General features: G+C 40.3%; 1 protein-coding gene across 1 annotated transcript; it reads right to left on the bottom strand.

Annotated features, from left to right (window-relative positions):
• Window positions 1–1,767: 1,767 nt before the first annotated feature.
• On the bottom strand, window positions 1,768–19,369 carry scp2a (sterol carrier protein 2a). Its single transcript, XM_073491778.1, has 16 exons — window positions 19,256–19,369; window positions 17,051–17,108; window positions 16,857–16,928; window positions 16,552–16,683; window positions 15,937–16,001; window positions 15,188–15,314; window positions 14,991–15,054; window positions 14,811–14,897; window positions 14,420–14,570; window positions 14,072–14,219; window positions 10,832–10,939; window positions 8,360–8,513; window positions 7,009–7,105; window positions 5,005–5,134; window positions 3,041–3,120; window positions 1,768–2,360 (listed from the first exon to the last, which is right to left on the bottom strand). The coding sequence occupies exons 1-16, from the start codon at window positions 19,307–19,309 to the stop codon at window positions 2,265–2,267; spliced, it is 1,623 nt and encodes a 540-aa protein (XP_073347879.1). The 5' UTR covers window positions 19,310–19,369; the 3' UTR covers window positions 1,768–2,264.
• Window positions 19,370–19,409: the final 40 nt, after the last annotated feature.

Below are 19,409 nucleotides of genomic sequence, written 5' to 3'. Positions count from 1 at the left end.
ACGCAGGCTGGATCTGGCAGAAGGTGGACGGGGTGCCAACAGGCAGAGGTCTGGATCAACTCACAAATAAATAGACTAATGGAACGGAAATGGAGAAAGAGGGAAGTAGGGCACAAAGGCTAAACAAACAGAACAACTGAAATCCCTTTGTTTGTCTAACCATTGAAACCTAATAGAGACCTGTGCTGTAGTTGTAAACCTGATAGCATTTCAGTATAAGATGATAACACAATACCACCTTGTATAAAGCACTGATGCTGTTATGTGCACAAGTGCTTTCTTTTAAATCTGGTTTGTGTCTGGGATTCAAACAAATGTGTGATGGTTTTATTCCAGGCAAATAAACTCAGTCTTGTGGCATCTTTTAATCTGAAATCAGTTGGCCACAATTTACTAAGTTTTTAAAAACCTTGTCTTGTCTGGTCTTGTTTTGTTCCACACAAAATCTTCTGCTGACACTGACAAGCCAATATGTTGGGCTTTGCTCTTTGCTTAGGTTTTTGAAATGCCTAATTTTTTGGAAGTTCATTTACTACAAATAGTTAAGATATTGAGCAGATCCACATGTCATGTAAGATTTCAATGTCTGGTCAAATATTATCTATGTTTATACAGCTTAAAAAAAATTCACAGAGACTGTGGATGGCGTTCATCACCAACCCCAAGTGTCAGTATTTGACAACCTGGGAATGAGACACAACTGTCAACTGTCTTTCTCCAAAATCCATCTTTGGTACAACTCACTGGGCTTGTGTTCACATCGAAAACAAAGCTAATTTTCACTTTAGACCACAAGATCATGTGTGATCATTTGCCCCAAACAGCCAGAATATATTGCTCTACATTGGCCCTAAGCTAGTGTGTCTGTTTGAATTCAGTTCAGCCTCTGACTTAACTCAGCACTCACCAGAGGCCCCTGCTACTTCCATCCAGTCCCTTCCCCTCTCCTCTCTGTACAGTCATGAAGTGAAGTACATTTCCCTTCCAGTCAGCTGTCAGCAAGGACGAAGAGAGACTAATTATACAGACACGTTGAGAAAAGGCAGTGAATATAAATCTACTTTTTAATCACAAACTTTTAATAAAAACAAACACACTCTGAGCATTTCTTCCACCAGTAAACAATTTTGGACTATTTATGTAATCACACCACATGACAAATTTGCTTCATGTTTATTTTGTGTTTATCATTTTGACTGGACATTATGATCAGAGAGCTTTAAATGTGTCAGCCTTGAATTTTCTCAGTGAAAAACAGCCATTACTGAATAATGGAAACTGAGCAATCACAAGACAAATATAAATGGGAATCAAACTGCAAGTCAAGAATGTAAAATGTGCAGGGACATATTCGCAAGCAGAGAAAAAGTATAGAGTATAGGCACCACCTTCTGCATAAAAAATTATTAGTATCTGCAAGAAAGATTCGGCCCTTATATTTGAGCAGGAAATTGCTTAGATTTGACAGTCTGTACATGTTGAGTATACACATTAAAGAGCTTCTTGTGATTCCCCTGGCTTCATAGCCACCTATGCACAAGTTTTTGGTTAGTTTTTTGTTTTTTCAGAAATGATCAGGAAGCATTTTAAAAGCCCACCTCCACCAGAGCATCCCCCCTGTATGCTTTGAGTCTATGTTCTCCTCAGGGGGAGGTTATCAATGTCAGTTCCCACTCCCTGTAGTGCTGAGGTTGTTCTTTACTTGTGGAAGTGACAACGTCAGCGCTTCAACCAGGCCTACTTTTAAGGAAAAAAAACTTTAAAAAGTTGTTACTGTCAGGAAATTATTTATTTTTTAAAAATTATACAAGTGCTATCATTTACATATATATATTTTATATAAAGTATCCATCATAATGGTTAAGGCCAAAAATGGCTTCAAAAGATTAGCTTGATTTAATAGAAATTAGAGGCACATTGACCATTTTGAAATATGACTAATCAAACACAGAGGAGCGCCACATATTCTTTTTTAAACTTGCATTGATGTTATATATACACAGCTCCTAAAGACTCACAAGGTGTTTCAGAATATAAATCAGACTTAAAGATGAAGATAAAGAATATTAATGACACTGTATGTCCTATGATATCAAAGTAGCAGCTGAAACTTGAAACTTTATGGATTGTATTTCAAAATCCTACACCAACGTATTACCAAAGTATTCCATGAGTTTGTTGATTAGCAAATTCAGGAGGGATTACATTTTGCAACACATTTTTCCTTGAAGTGTTACTTGGAGGACAAAAGCTTGCTCCGGGTCTCACAGCTTGGCCTTGCCTGGTGCGATTTGGAGGTTCTGTAGCTTCATAGCCATACCCATGTTCCCCGTGATCTTCAGTTTCCCTTTGAAGAATGCCTGAGAGGACAGAAGAGGAAAAACATGAAAAGGTTTCCATTAATCACACTGCACTTGAAATAATTTGTCACTGAAAGATGCATTTCTGATACACAGAAAAAGAAAACTACTCAAAACATGACATTTTTTTCTCAAATATGAATCTTATTTCATACTGGAGATTCAAAGATTAAAGTGAGATTTGAAGACAATCAGAGCTCATGTCCCTCCGTTATGTCTTAAGGTAGTACGTAACTGAACACAGTTTATTTTCTTATCATATAAAATGATGATGAGCACAATACTACCACCAACTGAGTTATTACTTTTTGGTGTGCTAGATCTTTTCCCTGTTGCTGCTGGATCTGTAAGATCCTGCAGCTACTCTTACTGTGTCTGCACATTACTGTGTTGTGCTTTTACATGTAACCTGCAGCATCCAGGTACAGTATCGACTAATAAGCCTCAATCAGTTGTTTCTTTGTGAGCTCTTTATGAACACCAAAGTAGAAAAAAAAATTCCAAATGAACTGAACTGCAGGTGTGAAGGCAACCTTTGCAAAATTTGCTGGACTGTTACATAAAGAAAACTAAATGGCACTCTTATTATTATTTTACTGCAAATATGTGAAAACCTTTTTTATGTTAATGTTTTGTGTAAATTAGAAAAACAAAGATGTGATTAATACACAACTACACACCGTTTGTGGGTTCATCTGTCCTGTCATCAGATGCAGAAGGTCCTCGTCACTCATGGAAAAGGTGCAGTCCGCCTTTTTATCTAAAAGGGAAAAAAAGTAGAGTAAAAAAGAAGAGTAACTTGTTCATTACAGCTAACTACAATAATACATGTATGGGAACTAAAAATTCACATACAGAAAAAGTAAGCAATATTTGCTGTTTCTAACATACACATTAAGGAAAAATAACCCCCACTTGCTCAAAAGAGAAAAAATACAGTTTACATCTATAATGTTAAATGCTCAGGGCAAATGTTTGTCACCGTTATTACAAAACTCCAAACAGAGCGAACTCTGCATTTTGATTCAACCTTCTGTTAGTGTAACTACATTTTGTAGTCACAGTACAACACAGTTTCTCATAAGTGAAGATATGATTCAGAAAACCTTATGGCTCATCCTTCCTACATACTGACTGGAAATCAGCCCTGTTGTAGTTCAACAGCTTATCAGGAAAGACTGTACGAATGCAACCATCAGCCAACTAAAGCAGGATAGAACGATTTTTCGAGAGAATGGGGGTTTTTTTTCTATAGAAACTATGTATGTATGTTGTGAACTGCTTATTGTTGTGTCTCCAATCAGGCACAGGGACGCAGCTCCAACAAGTGAAAGTGAGTCCAACCTTCTGGTAAACCTGCAGCAGCTATCACCATGACCACCATACCAGCCTCAAAGTAAAGAAGAGAAACCGACCTGATATTGATTCTTACCACAGAATTAAAGAAGGCTCACAGCCCCTGTTCCCAGGACAGAAGATTCTGTCCTGGGAACAGAATACTGGGAAAAATATGAATCCCTGGTTCACCAGCTAGTTGCTAACTGTGTCTGTCTTGCGTTTGGTAGCGAGAAGGTAGTGTTTACTTCTCCTTTAACTTTTTGATTAAATCACCATCAGCTTCTCTCTCAGCTTTCACCACACCTCTTCCCTCTCTGCTCTGTGCAGGCACATGTGGTCCTACCTTTAGCCATTACACGTCTGTGCTCCTTTGTAAGCAGGGTTAACATGTGAGACCACCCATGTATTCAGAAGTGCATTCAGCACCACCCTGCAGCTCAGTGACATACACAGAATAAAAGTCGACACTGTACATTCAGACACTGTAACAACCATTTAGGTGTGAATAGACCGAGGTGTCAACAGACTTATTTGTCCTCTTGAGTAAAGAATCATGCTTTTACATACCTTTCTTTTTTTTTTTTTCATTCATCCCAGTACATTTTTCAAATTTGTAAAATTTCAGTACAGTTCTTTTACTTGAGAATTATTTTTTTAAGAACTCTTTTCATCCCTGGGCAATGGTTACTAAATAATGGCAATGGTTACTTTAGAAATAATGGCTTTGAGACTGTGACCATCACAGGGGGAGCCAGCCTAATGGAAACAGTCAGGGAGCTATGAGAGAGTGGGTGTATATATGTCTGTGCATCTGGGTGAATGCACACTTAGCCCAAGGTGAAGAGTTTCTCAATTTTAAAATGGTACTTATCTGACTGGATTGAACCTGTTTCTCTTTTAAGCATCAAAGATAAAGAGCCAAACTGAGATAGCTGATCCATTATGTTTTTTACTGTAAGTTTGGAACATGATTTACTTCGACAATACAGACCAAGAGTGGCACAAGCAAGGAATGTGATACACAGATATGTGTGTGCTTTCTGTAAAAAGTCAAACCACATGAGATACTTCCAGTAATCAATGACAAAAAGGGCATGAAAGGGTATGTAATTGCTGCTGCTGAGAGGCGAGTGTCTGGTAATGAGCTGAGAGAGAGAGAGTAGTCCTACACTATCCAAAAATTACAGCTCTACAAGCCTAACTATTGAAAAAAATCATCCATGAGGGAAAAAGTAGGAGAATAAAGCCCAGGATGAGAGATTGAATACTTGCCAGCAGAGTTAAAAGCCTCCATTTAGTTGCTTACCTGGGTCATTGGAGACAGAACCTTTGCCATTTTTCACATCCACGACCCAAGTCGCCTCCGTCCCACCTGGTCCATCCTTCACTTTAAAGGCAAACACTCCACCAATCTTCTTGATAAGCTGCTCTCCCTCCTGTGGGGAGTTGAGGTGGCTGTTAATAATTCTTGATATATTACGGTTGTAGGAAGGCAGTAACTGCCCACATGTTTCAAATTAAATCAGTGCTCTAGTCACATATGCTGCCATTTTTTGAGGGACGGTAACATTTTTTCCTGGTCACATTTATGCAAGTGGCTTAATCTGGGAGAAACATCACCATCCAGAGTCACAGAGCCTCTGAAGTTCTGGGTGCAGCAGCTCCAGACCTACAGTTACATAGGGTTAACCCTGTCAAAGGCATTGGTTATAAGTTACCTAACAAGGCATCAGTTAATTTGAATTTTGATGCTAACATTTTTTAACCCTATGCAATAGTGAAAAAGATATATAAATATAAAATAATTGCAAATTTTGCAGGGTGTCTTTGGCCAACATTGAGTCAAATGTCATCGTCCAAAGTAGCAGAAATAACAAGAATGATAACTATTATAATTCAAGTGTAAGGCTCATGTTTTGGGAACAACTTAATAAACTGTCTAAAGCTGGTGGCGTATAGAAGCACCACCCTGCCCAACACTAACCAACCAACCAACATGCACACCCATTTGACAAGACTCAAGCTAACTCAGCAATGGGGAATAAGAGACTCCTTTGCCTATATTTTTTACAGGGACCTGGCTCCATTACAGCATCCCGGACTCCGATTGAACAAGACTCCAAGGCAGACTCCAAACAAAAGGAGGCGGACTTTGTTTACAAAGTGGTCGGCATTTCACGACAGCATGCAAGTACATTTTGCTTCGCCAATGCTATTCTGATGGCCTCTCAGAGCTCTATATCGCTTTCTCCATTTCTGGTATGTGTCGACAGTGGCTGTTAGGTCAGCGAATACCTGACTATGCACGCAAAACCCATTTCTAGAATAATCTGTGGACACAATCACCACATTTAGCTCATTTCAGTGATAAAACTCTGAAAGAAACATATCCAAACAACAAAAACAATTCTGCGCGAGAACTAACAAGCAAGTTACCAAATCATGTCTGCTCTTAAGAAAAATGAAAGTAAGTAATTAAGTTTCTAAGTACAACTCAAAATTGAGATTCCTGCAGTTGTTCAGAGCGACAGATTTTACTTATCCACAGCCGAGCAGCACGGTAATTGTTGAGCATTACGTTGGCAAGTGCAGGGAGAGTGGGAGCCTTCTGTATATGCAGGAGCTAGAAGTCAAATCGATAACAACATATACTCCACATACATACATTATGCCGCCTTCCAGGCATTTCATAAGCCCAAAGTACCACTGGCACACATGATTAGTGTAAAGTGGCTCTCCATTACATCAGCTACCGCCATCACATTAAGCTTATAAATTATAGATCAATGACAATGACAGGCTGAAATCGTCAATGCTTTAGTGCTTTAGGATTCAACAGTGCCTGAAACAACTGGCGGTCAAACATTAATGATAAGACTCCGTAACAGTAGGAGGGTTTCTGGACTTTTGACTTCTTGAAACTGTACATTATATGCATATACAAAATATACAGAGACAGATATTCTGTATGCTATTAGGCCCTGAAGCTGTAGCGCTGAGACTGTCAGCTGTATGTTGCTTTTGTGGATAAAAGCACCATAGGACTGTAAATTGGACCCTGCCTTTAAAAAGGAAAGAAGATTACAACCACCTTTATGTATGAAATGCCTATGAACATCTGTTAGGGGCATAGGGTTGGAACGATCTGTAGACGTTTGTAGATCAGTAGTGATAGGGATAAAGGGAAACAAAGAAAATCTAAGATATGGATGCTTTTATTTGGATGCAAACATACACATCCATTAGATCAAACACAGAACGACTGGATCAAGTTGTGACAAGGACTGTTCATGACAGTGTGCCGTTTTACCTCCTGTAGTTGATTTTCAATCTCTTTGAAGACAGGGAAAGCTTTAAACCCCTCCAGACTGCTGCCTGAGCTGGTGAGAACCGCACCAACATGGGAACTGTGGGAAGTCAAAAAAGACACTAGATAGCAAAGTACACACTATGAGGAAAAAGAACTGTAGCTTTTTGATATTTTAATCTCAAACAATGTACTAAATCTACAGCAGCGAGAACTGTGTTACAACCCAGCTTGTACGAGGACCGCAAAGCAACAAAAAAAACAGGTGTTTTTGGTGAAAGACAAGTTATGTACACACAGAGCATAACAAACTGCAACAGTGGAGGACACAAGGTTCCACTGATGGTCAACATAGGACAGATAGCAATGTGGGTTAGAGTGTTAGTAAAGAATAGAGATGCACCGAGTGATCGGCCAGGGACCGGAATCGGCCAGTTGTCAACGTGACTGGTAACTGGCTGATCAGTGTCAGACATATACCGGCCACATTTACACACATACCGCCTGCCCCCTCCACCTGAACTGAAAGATAGAAACTAAACTTTTTAGGTTATTTACCTAACCTTTGTTTTGGCGGTCATTTAGAGTTACAATTTCTAATGCCTTTCTTGTCTCCTCTCCGCTGCCTTGAGTCCAGACAGACACGGAGAGGGGCAGGAACAGGGACCTTATTTGAGTTGTGATCTGGTTCTTTTTGGAAAGTAAAACATTGTAGCCAAAGGTGCTAAATTGCACATTTACTTTGAGAATGAGGATCCGTGAACAAGAGCAGCAAACGTTTATTCCGCTAATGTTGATTGCAGCACATTACAGATAGGCATCTTCCGTTTTTACCCTCCACAATAAGAGTCCAGGACATATCAGTATACACTGCATAAATGCTTATAAGAGGGAGCTAAAATTTATTTAGACATTTCAGTAGCAAGTTATTTTTATTAGTTATTTTATCGTCAGTTTTTCATTACAAACCTACAATTGAATTTTTCATTAATGAAATGTTACAAAAATACAAGTGTATACTGTTAGTTATAGTTCTTAGAAAGAAAGAAAATCAGAATTGGCCAAAAGCAGAATCAGCATGTCAGACTTTTATGAAATAGGAAATCGGAACTGGCCAAGAAAATGGCAATCGCTGCATCTCTATTAGAGAAGAGGTCAGAAAATGCTTCTTAAATTGGATCTGATTTACGTGACTAAAAAATAAATTTCTCTTCATCACAAAGGACAGACTGATACAGAAACAGATCTCTTGTGTCCTAAGTCTGCGGCCAGTCACCTGCATTTTTATTTAAAAAAATGCTACATAAAGAATCTACCTGAACAAATAACAAATCGTTGGTAACTTCGTCCTCACCTGGCCTCCTGAGGGAATCCCATCCTGTAGAGAGTGACAACCACAGCTCCTCCTAAGCCAATGTTGTGTTGCAAGGCCACTTTGGCCCCTGAGACCTGCCTCCTGTCAGCCTGCCCTCTGAGCTGCCAGCACAGCTCTGCACACTGGGCCAGACCTGGGAGAGCAGGAAGAGAAGGATAAGAGGGTGAGGGTGACTCACTGTGGGGGGGTTTGGTGTCATGTGGTATGAGGACCTGGCAATATATATTAAAATTACGAATTTAAAGTCGTGTGTAAACTCGTGTGTGATTGAAAATCATACTTTATTCACCTGTGTGTGTGTGTGTGTGTGTGTGCATGCGTGCGTGCGTGCATGTTTGACTGTTTGACCCTGCGTGTGGGCGATACTTGTTGGTCTTCTTTATAAGCAGGTAGCCACAATAATGAGGGCCCTTTAACTTAACTGGACCTTAATGAACTAGTGTGTTTTACCATCTGGGATATTAACTCATTGGTTTTCTTTTGAACATGAAAAGTTTCTGGACTTCACGGTGCACTTTTTTCATCTACTGTGTGATTAAGGAATGAAAAAGAAGCGCTGCACCAGAAAAAGGGCTCCAGGGGAGAAGAAATATGTAAATTAATTCATTAACATGAGCTCATGTGGATGGAACATAACATACTTAGTTTATCCCAGTGCCATGACAAAAGAACTACGTCCTTGTTGCTGTAAATTAAAATATCTACAAAGACGCTGAAATAATCCAAAGGGAAAATATCAAACTGACGTATACATATATCAAACAGAAATACATACATTTTTCTAGGGAAATCATCACTAAAAAAAAAAGCGACAGCATTAAATTCCGTTGTGTCTCAGTCACCAGGTGAAGACCCCGAAGTATTCAAGTGTTAAAGACAATATACCCTCAGTGAGAAGGGTGACAAATTGACCCCTAATCTGACAACTCACACCATAATCTGACTTGGGACAGCTCCTGAGCTAGCGTTATGGCTAAGTATTTCATCCCATCTGCTTAATGAGCTTTTGCATTTCTCCATTATCCCAATAAGCTTATGGGTAAAGACCTCTTCATCGAGCGCCGTTTACATTCTGCAGCACTCTCCTAATCTTCTCTGAGGGGACTTGTTTGTGTGAGGGTAATTTTGTCTAAATGGCAACTGGAACACTCACTGTAGGATCCACCAGGCTATTTATCAAAATGAACTGCCTCTGGGTATTACCTCAGGTATACAATTTATACACAAAAGGAACATTTAGACATTTTTCATTCACCAATTATTATCACAATGGTAAGTGGTAATTCACTACATACATCAAGCTCTGCATCGGTGAGGCTTCAAGGTCCCTTGTCACATCAACACATAAAAATCACGCTTGGGAGGAGGTGATTCACACTACCTCTTGCGAGAGGGAAGCTACAAAGGTCAGTCAATTAACTATTAGTATCTCTGCTTGCAGTGTTCCTGAGGCAAGAGGTTAGAGCTTTGCAACAACGATTAGGAGCAACACCATGGATCAGACAGAGCTTAACTGACTGGGACACTTGCATAGTGTGACCCAGGAGATAGAGGGAGTATTGATGATTAGTGACGGTTGAGATCGTGAGGTATGAAGAAAGGACGGCAGAGAGAACGATGATAAATTAAAGAAAAAATAAAGGTCTTTATTAAATGAAGTAAAAAGGTGAATACTGCTCTGTTTTCACCTTGTTACACGCCAGTGCGTGTTGTGTGAGCGAGGGAGTGCGCAAAAGCCTTTTGAGTCCACAGTAACTGCAAATATTATATATTTATATATATACATTTCATGCCAAGAAGAAGATGAAGGACGGATGAGTCAGCTGCAATGTTTGCTCAGTGTCATCCCTCACCAGTTTAATATGCTGAGACATTATGGAGGCGGCTTGCTAAAGCCACAGGCGGCTGCCCTCTCACATGCAGGCTTCAGCTCTCTCTTACCCCGCTGCAATCCAGATAGACATCACTGTGAGACACATGCCACCTGGTGGTAACAGTGGGAATTGTTCAACAAAGTTTGAAGAGACACACCCGTGTGTCCCTGTTTGTATGTGCTTGTCAGTTCATCTGTCGCTCAAAAAAACCTAACAAAAAACATTAGTTACAAATGCTTTCTTTCACTGACCAGACTGGCTTATGTCCTGTGTACTGTTTTTGGAGCGTTTCACAACTTCCCCAGTCTTTTGTTGCCCCAGTCGCAACTTGTTTGAAATCAGTTGCTGGCAACAGATTCAAAATAAGCATATATATACCAAAAAATAAGCTGATGAGGCAAAACAGTAAATACATTATCTTTGTAATGTTTTCAATTGAGTATATGTCAAAAAGGATGAGCAAGTCATCACGTTCTGTTTCATTAAGAGTATGTAAGAGATGCAGCGTCCCAACTTTTTTGGAATCGAGTTGGTATATGACAAGTGCGTTTCATTAAGAGTCAGAGGCTCGGTGTACCTGTGGCTCCCAGAGGATGTCCTTTAGAGATGAGACCACCACTGGGGTTGATCACAAACTTGCCTCCATACGTGTTGTCCCCTCTGTCAATCAGCTCTCCTGCTTTACCTGCAGAGGTTGTGACGCACACAAGAAGATCACAAAACTGTACAGAGTGAAATTTACAGTATAATACTGTCACATGTTAATATAATATCATCAGTGCATGCATGGTGCTAACTAAGCAGTCAAAGGATATCAACAAACGCAGCTTTGATTATATATAGTGTCTCGTTATACATCACAAATTATTTAGAACTAAAGAAATCAAATAATAAAAGTGGTTTCTGAAAATAAATAAGAAATTCTACTAATTCTATAACTTAACTTAACTGCCTGTCAGAACTACAATCATGGCTGCAAAAAAACTTTCTGAAACTAAACAGTGACAAATCTGAAATCATACTCATTGGCCCAAAACATCTCACCACAACGACCCAGAACTTCACCCTCAGCTTTGACAACATCAACCTGTCTCCCTCTCCCTCCATCCGTAACCTTGGCATCATCATGGACAGTACTCTTTCATTCGAACAGCACATCAGCCGCCTCACCCAAACTGCTTTCTTCCATCTAAAAAACATTGCCCGCCTCCGCCCACTACTCTCCTTCTCTGCAGCTGAGACTCTCATCCACGCATTTATCACTTCAAGACTGGACTACTGCAACAGCATCCTCTATGGCTCATCTTCCAAAGTCCTCAATAAACTTCAATACATCCAAAACTCTGCTGCCCGCCTCCTCACCCACACCCGCTCCCGTGAACATATCACCCCCGTACTCCAAAACCTTCACTGGCTCCCTGTCCCACACCGAATCAACTTCAAGCTCCTCCTACTCACCCATAAAGCCCTCCACAACCAGGCCCCTCCCTACCTCACGGACATGCTCCACCACCACACTCCTTCTCGAAACCTCAGATCCTCAGACGCTAACCTTCTCTCACCCCCCCTCAGGACCAAGCACCGTACCTGGGGGGATAGAGCCTTCTCCATTGCTGCCCCCTCCCTCTGGAACTCCCTCCCCAAACACATCCGTGACTGCCCAGACTCATCCACCTTCAAGTCATTACTCAAAACCCACCTCTTCAAACTCGCTTTTCATCTGCACCTGTAGCTGTTTGCTGTACTCAACCTGTTCTCCCAAAAAAAACCTACACAGATCCATATCCTCATACACTGCTCTTTTTACTACATATTTCTCCTCTATCGCACCATGCACCTGTGTTTATGCACCATGCACTTGATTTTATGTATTCTTGTATGTATTCTATTCTTGTAAAGTGTCTTTGAGAGTTTTTAAAAGCGCTGTACAAATAAAATTTATTATTATTATTATTATTATTATAAAGTTGGTCTGATGTGTGCCGTTATGTAAAATGTATCTTCAGACCCCTGAAAGACACCAATCAACATATTATTCTGATTCCTGCCTGACAGGTTTAACTGTGTTGCTGCTATTACTGTGTTTTCTATGCAATCACTCATTTGGGAGGTCAATAAAGCAGATCATGCAAAACAATCTCACAAACACTCTGTGGAAATCAGATTCTCCACAGTTCACTTTTAGTAGTTCATGTGCAATAGTCCTGTCCTGCCTGTATGGCTCAGTAAGATCCGGGCATTTCTGGATCACATCCCTCGGTGTGACACAGGGCAGGCAGCAGGTTTTATTCAGCTAATATTATCCCTTATTACTGGATCTTGAGAGAGCGCTACGTTCTGTATTTAGCCTCACAGCCAAATGTCCTCATAACCCAAAAACAAAGAGACACGAAGCTACAGGGAACATTTGTGAGAATTAACAAATCATATTTCAATTCTAGTTAATTTCACTGTACAGTTTGTAAAGCCCATTGAAGCAATATGATTGTGGTTTTGGGCTCTATAAATAAAAGTGATTTGATTCATATGCTAATTTCATACAGGTACAGCAGTGAGACAGACAGAATAATGTCACAAACCCTCCACTCAGCTCTGCACCTCTAGCCCTTTTCACACAGAGATTCTGCATTATCGCCGCAATTAAGGCTGGCCTTTACGCTGTCTTTGTTTGTTCACACTGAACCAAGCAGCGCCGGCATAAACCCGCTCCAGTGTGTCAATTCATACAGCACGCCGGTGTTGCAGGACCAAAAGAGGCGTGACTGTTAATCTTAACATGTATCTGCTGACTGTTTATAACCATATGGATGCTGTTATAAAGTGTTGTGATTGAGATCCTGACCCACCATGCATCGTGGGAAAGTGACAAAGTTAGCTTTTTTGCTCTAAATTACATAATCACATAATCGGCATCAGTAAACAGCGGACCCTGTCTGGCTCTCTCACTCGCGAGGAGCGATGCTGTTTTCTAGGGCAAAGTTCACTGAACTCTCGGTCGGGACGGCTGACTGTCGCTGTGATTTTTTCCTATACAAGTTGCCTGAGACAGTAACTACAACAACACAATAGTGGAAAGCGACAAAGACACTCTAAATCGCTTCACATAATCACCACCATTCAACAGCGGGAGCAGCCTAGCTCTCGCTGCCGGGGACAGATGCTGTTTTTTCGGGCAGAAATTAAAGTCTGTAGGACAGACAGGATGACACACACTCTTCCACGTTTTTTTCCTCTTATAAGATGCTGAAGACACGACCTACTACCACATTACTATTGTTTGGTTTTGTACGGTTGCTTCAGTGGGTTTAAGTGTGGGACATTTCTCGTTTATTTGATGAGTGAAGGATGTGTTTAACTGTCAGACTATGAACACCATCAGACCGACGCACCCCTGTCCCACGCTGACGGCATTTCCATTCACATGGACGCCGTCTCACCTCTGTTATGGTTCTGTTTCTACCTCCGCTAGTGAATCAGAGCAGAATGAAACTGTCTCCCCATTCCGCCTCTGTAACTTTTACACAGACAGCGAGGCGGGATATCGGCACAAGATTCCCGAATTGAAAAGGCAGTGTGAATGGGGCATCTGCCTCTGTGTAGGAATATCAGCAGATACATGATATTAAAAACCTTTGTATATCATTCAGGGATAAAAAACCTCAATGAGGACATTCCTAATCCTGGCTGATTTTCATGTTTGCGTACCCTCCTAAAATTAGAAACTGAGGTTCAGGTGAAAAACGGGCTGAAGAAAACTTTTTGTAAAGTTTGAAAATAACCGGAGGATGAATGAGGGTTTTAACAGGTGCATTCTTACCTTCTGGACACAGTCCCAGAGCCTCATATGTGATGAGCTCATTGGCTGAGAAGCAGTCGTGCAGCTCAACCACGTCAACGTCACTGGGCTTCAGACCCGCTGATTCAAAACACTTTTTGGCAGCCAAATGCGACATGTCATATCCCACCTGAACAGAGAAAAAATTATTTATTTAGGAAGTCATTTGAGAAGACAAATGTGTCATAATGACGTTAACTTCCAGGACCAATACAGTATAAACACAACACACAATTTTGACCCCGCTTTGTTATTCGCTTTAGGTGTCTGGTCTGTGGACGCCAATCAGCTTGACACCATTCAGTCCGTTGTCAAAGGACAATTTGTTACCATCTTAATGCAGCTGTTTTCTTCAAATGTGGAGGAGAAGTCGGTCACCATCTCTTGGGCCACAATCTCCACTGCTTGGTTCTCCAGGTGGTGCTTCCTGACGAAGGCCTCGCTGGCTAATACTGCTGCCCCAGCACCATCTGACGTAGGGCTGCAAGAGAAGAAGAGCAGGACAGACGGACATGGTCGTGTTAAGAACTGAGGCACTTATCATCAATAAATCTGCACTCTGCACAGAGCAGCTTCTGTCCTCTGAGACTCCTAAACTCATTCTTTACACTCCACCATAAATTATCTTTTTTCTGTGTAACATAAAGGAACTACAGCTTGCTTTTCATTGTGCAGCCCCTTGTTGTAGAATGATAAATTTTAAAAAAACATAAACTCTTACCAACACTGCAGTAAAGTGAGGTACTCAAACACCTTCCTGGAGTTTATCACTTGTTCCAAACTGTATTCATCCTGGAACTGGGAATACCTGACGAATGGAGACATATTCACACACTAACTTCAATAAAGATAAAGTATATTTTGAGGCAGTAATCTGTGTTTCGACTCAACTGTGTCTTACGGGTTGTTGATAGAATGCTTGTGGTTTTTCCAGGCAATTTTGGCAAAGTGTTCTGGTTTTGTGCCTAGAAGAGATTCAAACATTGCCACAAACTTTTAGTGTATATAATGGAGTTAAAAATCATGAACTCGATGTAAAATATAACCATCACCTCACACTGAAGCTGCTTCTATATATAACACATGTGAAACTTTTACCATATTTCTCCATGTGCTCCCTGCCGGCGTTTCCAAACATCTGTGGTGCTGCTGGAGCTGCCGCAATCCCGTAGCGGTTGATCATCACCTCCATGTGCTTGTCCATGGGATTGGTCCTGTCCATATACTAAAAACAGGTAGTTTTACTCGGTTTTTCATCTTGTTAGTGGGACAACTTAAAATAGAGAATTATGGCACGCAAAAACTGGGATTTCCAAAATGATTAGCAGTTCATAAACAATGGCGGCAGAAGCAAATACGGCATTAACATCTGGAGTTAGCTACCTCATCTGTACTGACATGTTAAAGTAATGCCTGTTTTGTTGATGATAGATACTGATGTTTCTATAATTTTATGATTTGTATAAAAGAGAAAATACGAGAAACTGCTCAGCCTATTTTATTTTAGAGCTCCTTATCGTGGCCACCACGGCCCTTCCTGCTCCCTGGTAATATGATAATATCAACAGCAATAAGTAGTTAATGAAAACTAATAAAAGAAAAGCACGTTCATTATTTCTTCATGTCTAGGGTGCAGCGGTGTTTATCAGTGAGGTGTATCTCTGTGTTTAACAGGGGCAGAGGAGTGCGTGAACCAGCTGATATTCAGTTTTCAGCAAGAGCAACCATGCTGCGAGCAAAAACTACAACTAGCAACACCTGTATAATGGCTTGCAAGATATTGTTCATGTCATTTTGTGACAGTCTCCTCTCCATCCAGTACAACAACATACTGTATTGATTTATACCTTGGCGCTCAAAGAGCCTCTCTCCATCTTCTCAAACCCGAGGGCGAGCACACATTCAGCAAGACCTGTGAAAGGTGAAGAAGAGTGCTTCAAAGAGAAGTTTTTACAGTTGTATTAAAAATGTATCGCAATGTATAAAAAAACTCTCCTCTGAATAATGATTTTTGCTTGATATGGTTTTTCCATACAAAATGGTATCTTGTTAAAATTCTAAAAATGACATCTACTCATTCTCCTTCATCCAATACGACATTATCTATGAATATCCAAATGTTTTCCATTTAACATGTAGTTTATCTGCTGGACATGTGAAGTCCACTCTCAGTGTATGTGCACTGGATGCTTCAGGTTTTCAAATTTAAGTTTAATATTGAATCAGGATTGGCTTCAAAACTATTTGTGATGTCATAAATCATTCCCACAGGCCCGGAATGTGAAAAGAGCCTTTTAGTGTTGAACTCTGCACATCATTCATTCAACTATAAGAACAAGAAGAAACACATATTTTTGACTTGAGGGAAACTGTAAAGAAAATAATTACCTGACTGACCACAGTCTGTCTTTAAAAAGCAAAAATTCTTAAAAGAAAAAAAAAATTATTCTGGCTTGACTCACCTCCCCTAACCATCTGGCGTGCCATGAAGAGAGCCGTGGAGCCAGTGGAGCAGTTGTTGTTGACGTTGATGATGGGGATCCCGGTCAGGCCCAAGCTGTGGTAAATGGCCCTCTGCCCACATGTGGAGTCCCCTGAAGGAATAACGTATGGGAGAATAGGTTATTTCCTATTCAATTTATTATTTTAACATGAGAGATGCATTGAGACAAGAACATGAGCGGATACACTGTATGGACACAAGGATATCAACGTTGGTGTTATTGACTATTTCAGTGACCAAGTGTATAACATTACATGGTCTCACCATAGACGTATCCTACACAGGCTTGTTCAATGGAAGAATATGGGATTCCTGCATCTGCAAGAGCCTTTTCACCTAGAACAGGATGTTGACAAACAGTAATAAGAAATGTTACACAACAAGATCCATCTCACGATATTAAGATATGGTATCTTCTGAGAGACTGAACAATGTCCATATTGCGTGAAGATAAGCACCTGCTTCCTTGGCCATATCAGGGTAATCATAGTCACCTCTGGCTCCAGGCTTGTCAAACTGTAGCAACACACAGAAAGAAAAAAAAGATGGTTAGAGTCACTCAACACGAGCATTCACATCTGTTTTTCCTGTTCTCAACTACAGGATAACATCGTCCTAGCCTTGTACTTGACTTCCAAATAGAGATAAAACATTTACTGGATTGGCTTGGATTTACAGTAACTATTTTGACAGGCCGTTAACCATCAAAAAGTGGGAAAAAAAGCCTGACATTCTGTTGTTCCTGCCTCTTAAAAAGAGAGGATTCGTTGCCTGTTTTTTGGACTGTAAGTCAGACAGAAAAAGGTATCTGAAGTGTACATAAAACGGCCCAGTCACCAGGATAAAATGTTGGCAGTCAACATCTCTGTAAACCGATTACATTTGTACATGTCAAAGGCTGCATGTCATACTGATATTTCTACAGTATGTGTTACATTATGTCGACATTACATGTTTATGACCTGACTTTCAGGTCGAGAGTTGGAAGGGATGGTGAAGGAGTCTCGAGAAGTTCGAGACTGTCTTTGTGTGAAACCTTGCGACAATTTCCAACCGTGTGTGTGGCAACATAAAACAGATATTTTTGATGTGCAATCAGGACATCTCCCACCATGTTTGTGCCACCAAAACAGCTACAGTATATTGAGACAAAACATGCTCTTTTCCTAACCCTCACCAAGTGGTTTTTGTGCCTAAACCTTACCAGATCATAAGAACAGCGTTGTCACAAACACAAAATAGAAAATAAAACCTGAAGAAACATAGAGTTGCAACACAAAGAAACGTAATGTTTCAAAATATCCGTAGTTCACAGAAATGTACGTTACCAAAATGTATTCTGGCAAAATGGAAAGGCAGAAAATATTGCATTTTGAATTTACTTTATATCATAATAATTATTTGTAATTGTGCAAAACACATTTTGCAAATCGTTCAATTCATTTTTAGTTCATACAGAAATGCATTCTAGCTTTTAATCAACATTTATTTTCGGGAAATTAGTAAATATGTGTTTAGCAAGTGTACTAATTAAGTTGTAAATTCAAGAATATTGAGAATCAAATATACATATTAAATGATCCATTAGAAAAGAAAGGACAAGGACAAGCCATAAAAGGCAGAATCAGTGGCATTTCTGGGGTGGGCAGCACATGCGTGGAGTGGAAGTGACAGCTGTAGGTATAAAAGGTATAGAGGGCATAAGAAGACAAGAGAAATATTTTCTGTACTATTCAGTGTGACAGGGGCATCAGGCTTAACTGTTACATCAATTGTAATTTCATAATGACACAATTATTCCACTTGAAGCACTGGTGTAAAAACAGTCCCATTAATGCCAAATAAAATACAGTCGCAAAGAGGGAAAAAAATGGTATTACTGAGATGGATTTGGTCAACATTCAGAGGTCTTAAAGCTTTGCAACGTCGCTTGTGAGAATACAAGACTTGAAACTAAGTAAACAGCTCTGGAGTTACACTTCATAATGTTGTGATAACCCTTGTCATACATTTCAGCACTGTTCACCATGAACTATGGACTGCAGGGGTGGCATGAGATACAGATCGAAGTCCACCAAACATTCAACCCAGAGCCAAATTTAAAGGTGCACTATGTAGTTTTGAAGAAGAAATTGTAATCAGGCGAGAAAGATCTTCATTGACTGTTTTGTTATTTCCTCAACAAACTGTCTTCGTTTTCATGACTGAATAAACAAACTGACCTTGAAGGACAACACAGTTTCATACTGTTTTACTTTGTTTATATTTGGCGGACCCTGCCACCTTTCTAGCTTCAAACAGTGTTCTGGGGACCTTATTTCTCTTGCAAAACAACAAGGTGCCCCTTTAACACTAAACACAAAAACTACAAACATGAAGTGAAACAATGTCATCATGTTTTAGGCTAACTTGGCTGGCTGGTGTTTACAGCATACTGTGTCAGCTGCTAACACAATATGAGCAAAATGTGCAGTTATTAGCTCAATAAACTGTCCGCTAACAGTGGTATTAATGAATAAAAGCTGACATCCTTTAGAGGGACGTGTTCAATGCACTGAAATCTGTTGTCAAAGTTAGCCAACTATGCTAAGTTAGCCTAAAGTCTTGCATTAGGTCGTTCTCGTCGTCTTGTGGACTGAGACAATACAAATGCATAATAATACCTTTGTCATGCCCACGCCGATGACAAACACCCTGTTGTTCCTTGCAGGTGCCATGGTGCTGTAGCTTGTCTTCAGCAGTGAACAGAGGAGGGAAGACAGGTTTGAGGACAGCAGCGGCCGCAGCAGCATCAGCAGGCTAACGCAATGTAATGCA

The sequence above is a fragment of the Pagrus major genome, chromosome 21 (assembly GCF_040436345.1).
Source record: "Pagrus major chromosome 21, Pma_NU_1.0".
NCBI classification, from domain to species: Eukaryota; Metazoa; Chordata; class Actinopteri; order Spariformes; family Sparidae; genus Pagrus; species Pagrus major.
This window is presented reverse-complemented; position numbering and strand designations above follow the sequence as displayed.